A 5479-nucleotide genomic window follows, 5' to 3' on the forward strand; every position below is an offset into this window, starting at 1 on the left:
AGGTTAGCATTAGTATATGTTCGCTCATATCAATTTAGCCTTTCTGGAAGAAAGGTCGCTCGATTGTACACACTTTCTGAAGCACTTCCTGAGATTTTTGACCCTCGTTAGCAAGCTAATGAAATGTAATCGCCAAAGCCAGATCTTGAAACGAACCGGCACGTACTTGCCCCCCACATGACTGCATGCTTGGCCAGCTGGCAAATGTAAACAACCGGCGTTCGCGGCGGGTCTCGCAGCGGCGAGTGGTGAATGACCTCCCGCCCAGTGTGGTCTGTTGTTCAGAGCGGTGCGGGGGTGGGGCGCTGGCTCAGATTTTTCAGATTGATGCTTTTTCGGGTGACTTAGTTCTTTCAGAACCAGAATGGCAGTGTTGAGCATTGTTTTTATTGCACTTTTAGCATCCTATCAAGTAAGCTGCTCATTAGAAGATGAATACTTCAAACTCTCTGCTGAAAGCATTGACGGGGAAATAGTGAATTTCAGTCAATTCAGGGGAATGGTAAGTTGGTGTCCATATCCTTTGCTTCAGTAATTTGCATGATATATATATATATATATATATATATATATATATATATATGTGTGTGTGTGTGTGTGTGTGTGTGTGTTTAGATATTATACTAAATATAGGCATGTATAAAGACCTTTCAGCTTAGATGTGGCAAATCTAGTGGCATAAAAGTCAGGATTTCTCTCAGGAGGGGGCAAATAAGGCATAGGGGGTGCCTTCAGCAAAGGGTCCCCACATAATTGCAACAGGATCCTATTTTTATATTTTGGAGATTGTTTTGGCTGGGAGATCCTATTTCAATATGTCTTGGGTCATTTTTGTTTTGATTTTTTGAAGTATTGCAGGCATCACAAACCTCCAATAAGCACTTGGACCTTCAGTCTTGGGTGGAGCCCACTATCTCCAACATTAACTATGACTTTCAGACCACCCCTGCTTTGCCTCTGGGCAGAAATTAAGGTACTCAAAGGCTAACTTTAGCTGATATGTGGTAATGAAAGGCAGTGGCAAGACCTGGTAGGTATGTAGCATAATTGCCTCATAGTCTTCAAAGCATTGTGAGGGAATTTTGAGATCAATTAGGTAAGTGCTGTTACTCTTACTTTCAAGCAGGATGAATTCCAAAATATTTCTTACATAACCCTGGTTTAAGGATCATTGTTTAATGTGTTGGTATATGATTCATTAACTTGTTAATGACAAGTACAGGAAATAGCTAGCAATAACAGCACAGTCTGCAAGCTGATAACTTATGTGTCAGGTGATAAGTAATAATCTGGTGCTCAAGCATGTAAGGCAGTTGTCCATACTACAGTCCTGTCAAGGAACTCACTTCTGTTTTGCAATTTACATATGACTATGACTCTCACTAATGTACATTTTTGAGACCCTACTGCTCTCAAGTCTGCTGTAATGTGCCATGCATATATGACCACTAGTCTCACCTGTAGTCTGTATTCCCCATATGGCCACTGCTCTTAGCAGTCTAAATACTCCCACATGAGCATGCTCTTTACTTCTACCCTGCAGCATTTATGACCAGTTGTCTCATTAAGTGCTCTGGAATCCTGTTAGATGACTGCTCTCACCTTTGACCCAGTGCCCCTGTGGTCACTGGCTGTCACCTGTGTCCAGATATTGTTATACAGCCGCTGATCCTGTCACTATTATATTTTTCATCTGACCATTTCTTTCACTGCTGCACACTCCAGAGTAACCATCACCCTCACCTCTGTTCACCCTTGAATAGCACATTGACCTAACCACTATGGCTCAATCCCCCCCCCTTCATGTAACCACCATTGTCACCACTCCCACCCTATATGGCTACCACTCTCATCTCAGCCTCCCATGTGACCAGCACTCTTAATGCTCCCCTCCCACATGACCACCATTCTTGCCATTACCCACTCTCCTCCCATGTGACCCCCAGTGTTCCAGTATTCAGCTGCTTGGGTGGCAGGGATGTCAATATTTTTCATGCTATAACACCCCAGCTTTGGGCTCACTGTGTATGGCCCCTCTCCTTGCTCAAAATCGGCCTATCAGCATCAGGTGGCTGTCAAATCAGTATCTATGTGCCTCAGGCTTGACAACTGGGTGGAGTAAGTTAGATGTCTGAGTCAGAGTCAAAGGGCAACAGGTTAGCACCAACTAATTGCATGCAGGAGGGCCCCCAAAGAGTCAGAATTCTGGTGGCATGAATATGTATTTACATCCTGCACACCCTATTGGATGAATTTTGGAATGCTGGTGACCATGGTTCTCACTGATCTCCTCTCATAAGACTGAAGTTCTTGCTGCTTCCCTCCCATGTGACTGCTGTTCTCACTGATCCACTCCCATGTGGCCACTGTTCTCACCACTCCCCTGCTATGTGACCACTGTTCTCACCACTCCCCTCCTATGTGACCACTGTCCCCACCACTCCCTCTTCTCACTGCCCCCCTCTGCCGCCAGGCGACACTGGTGGTGAATACGGCCTCGATGTGCGGCTTCACGGACAGCCACCTGCGCGACCTGACGCGCGCGCACGACATCCTGTCGCACGGCGGCCTCTTCAGTGTGCTCGCATTCCCCTGCAACCAGTTCGGCGAGCAGGAGCCCGGCGACCCGCCGCAGATCAAGCAGTTCGTGCTCGTCAACTACGAGTCAGAGTTCCCCCTCTTCAACAAGGTGGACGTCATCGGCGAGAACGCGCACCCCGTGTTCAGGAACATCATCGGTGAGCGCGAGGGGCTGGAACATGGGTCAAATGCCCGCGTCCTGGTGTGTGTGGGGGGCCCAAAATACGCTCCCGGACTCAGTGGCGCAGTCAGGGGACTGCTCATATGACTTCAGCTTCACCCACTCAGGCAGGTTCGAGTGCAGTTTTTCACCACGGCACTACTAAGTCCGGAACAATAAGTTCGGAATCTAGTAATCAGAAAACTATTTTGGTTTTACATCGCATGGACCCATGGACACCATGGGCAGTGAAATGTAGAGTTCATTGGTCGTAATGTAGTAACAAGACGAGCACATAGCCGAGTGAACATGCACCGTGTGCACCGAAAACAACTGTATGAGGCGACAGGGCAAACCAGCACCAATAGATCGTTGACTCGCTAGGTGCTGTACCTATTCGCACGTGTGGGGCCTGTAAGTCTGCTCGCCATAGCGCTAGGTACCGTCAATGAAGTTGGGAATCGCTCGCAAAAATGTTCCTGTCGCGAATCATGGCAGCCCCCCCCCCCCCCCCCCATGACGCAAATTGAGGTTGCGCCCCTCGCTAGACCTGCTGGTGCAGTTTACCCTTCAGCTAGGCGTGTAGATGTATCAAAAGGATTTTCAAGTATGTTGAAAAGGCAGTAACTAGCTGTCGCTGAGTCTAGGCCTGACATACTTTTGAGACGCGACGAAGTGATGCCAATATGAGTTTCTGCCGTGGTTTATTGAAATAAATCTGAAGGGTTTTCGTCTCGGATTAAGCACCGTTTTTTGGGCCTGGCACAACATTGCCATGCAGGTACCGGAATATGATAAATTCAACGGATTAGTGGAGACTATATTCAAATCTAGTTGTTCGCTACTGATCCTAAACACTTCAGTTTATCTTTGTCTCTGGTATGACAGTTGTTACAACATCACCTGGATCGTTATGTGATGTGCAGAATTTACAGACACTCCAATCTGTTTCCGCGCCGAACATGATTGTTGTGACTCATACCAGATAATCCTGTAAATGTAGCGTCAACCAAATGCACCCAAACCACATCACCCAAGCCAGCGGCGGCAGAAGCTCAGTGGTGCTGGGGAAGGAATAAAGGTGGTTGACCTCGCTCTATTCCGTGCGCCTCCATGACCATGGTGGCGCACGGAATTCGTCCCATGCATGGGACGAATGTTGAATGCTGCCCAAAGCTAGGGTTCGGCTGCCCTCCTCTTCCCTTTCTTTCCTACCCTCGTCCCCCCCCCCTCTCCTCCCCTAAGTCGCCGCCTCTGACGTAAGCCCGCCACTACGTATCGTGTGTGTGCCACGCGTACCGATCCAATAATGAGGACCGCTAATCGTTGCGCGTCAAAGCCTGTTTTCACCACAAAGACCTGGAAACGTGCCTCTCCGTTGCCGCAGCTCAATCATCGGCCCCGCCAGACTGGAACTTCTACAAGTACCTGGTGGACCACACGGGTCGAGTCACACACAGCTGGGGGCCCAGAGTGACCGTGGCCGAGATCTTCGCCGATCTGCAGAGCGCGGTGGACGCGGCTAAGGCGGCTCGCGGGACGGACGGGCCCGAACCGGCCGGTGACAAGGCCAGGGAGGAGCTGTGACGCCGGCGGCGCGCGTGACGCGGTCTTAGCGTGTCCAGCGGGGCAGCGCTGCGCGCTCAGCGTCTGCTCGCCGAGGCGTCAGCGCTGACCCCCGCAGCAGCTGATGTGGTGATGCGGCGTGGTCCATGAGCTGGCTTGCGGGCGCGATGTGAGGGAGCGCACTAGCTTCCGGAAGGGGTGTATCCCCCCCCCCCCTCGATTCGGTGCACCGGGAAGATCTCGAGGGACAAGACGGTAGCGTCGAGCGGTGGAGCACTATGCACCTTTCGGGGTTCACTAGAACGGTGCTTAACGACAATAGTCGGCGACGTAATGTGGACATGGTTGCGTCGCGGTTAGTTACGCATGTGCAATGACTCCAGTGACTGGCAAGCCGGCTTTGTACCAAATCACCGCTGCCGAAGCTCCACAAGCCGAATGGGCCCTGAAACTGATATTTGAGAACGACATTTGTGCTGAGACTACGGTCAGTTGGTCGGCAGCAGTGTGCGGCACTCGTCAGCATGTGGTTGATGGTTGACTGGTTGACTTTAACATCTGGCTCCAACTCATCACCGTCACCAGTTGGCTGATGTTTTCATACGGTAACTGTGGCAGGGTAATATTCAAATGTCTTCCGCCAGGTTTTGTACGGTTATGTTTAGTACTTGCACCACATTGGTAAGAGAATCTGCACTGGTTAAGATTATGCTAATGCCGTAGCATACATTAGTGAACCATGTGTTGTTTTTGGCGTCTCGTTATTGCGTATGCGTGTTATTCGTGGGTGCTTCTGCTGACCGCTTTTGTGAACGTTTTATTACTCATTAAATCTGGACGTTCGTAATCTTCCTTTTCTTCGAGTCATGATTTGAGGCTACGAGCCAACGTTTGGAAACTTCTTTATGGTTTGCCCGTTTTAAATCGCACCGCATTTTCAGCGTATGGATCTGACCGGTAAATTTGCTTAATATTTTGCACAATTGGTTGTTGAGGAGTAGGGTAAGGCTTAGCCTTATGGTACGACAATGGACGAGACTTCTCGCATAATGTGGCGACAGGCCTGATAACTCCTCGCTCTGTTCGTCGTCTGTTGCATCCATGGGTAGCGATTCGGAATTGCATGAAGGGGATCTGTGAGAATTATTAGTGGAATATTTTGATTGCATGCAT

The 5479-nt window shown here is 49.4% G+C and overlaps 1 protein-coding gene across 1 annotated transcript; it reads left to right on the top strand.

Moving 5' to 3' along the window:
- The first annotated feature begins 238 nt into the window (after positions 1–238).
- On the top strand, positions 239–5154 carry LOC119099457 (glutathione peroxidase 7). The gene is made up of 3 exons (XM_037222611.1): positions 239–502; positions 2474–2738; positions 4128–5154. The coding sequence occupies exons 1-3, from the start codon at positions 365–367 to the stop codon at positions 4325–4327; spliced, it is 603 nt and encodes a 200-aa protein (XP_037078506.1). The 5' UTR covers positions 239–364; the 3' UTR covers positions 4328–5154.
- Positions 5155–5479: the final 325 nt, after the last annotated feature.

This window comes from Pollicipes pollicipes, unplaced genomic scaffold (assembly GCF_011947565.3).
Source record: "Pollicipes pollicipes isolate AB1234 unplaced genomic scaffold, Ppol_2.1 Scaffold_4740;HRSCAF=5597_pilon_pilon_pilon, whole genome shotgun sequence".
Lineage (NCBI taxonomy): Eukaryota > Metazoa > Arthropoda > Thecostraca > Pollicipedomorpha > Pollicipedidae > Pollicipes > Pollicipes pollicipes.

What these genes read in the sequence shown, in the direction of transcription:
- LOC119099457 (XM_037222611.1), top strand. Translation starts at nt 365, where the DNA reads ATGGCAGTGTTGAGCATTGTTTTTATTGCACTTTTAGCATCCTATCAA. An exon ending in TCAGTCAATTCAGGGGAATG is followed by an intron (nt 503 to 2,473) that starts GTAAGTTGGTGT and finishes CTCTGCCGCCAG; the next exon opens with GCGACACTGGTGGTGAATAC. An exon ending in CGTGTTCAGGAACATCATCG is followed by an intron (nt 2,739 to 4,127) that starts GTGAGCGCGAGG and finishes CCGTTGCCGCAG; the next exon opens with CTCAATCATCGGCCCCGCCA.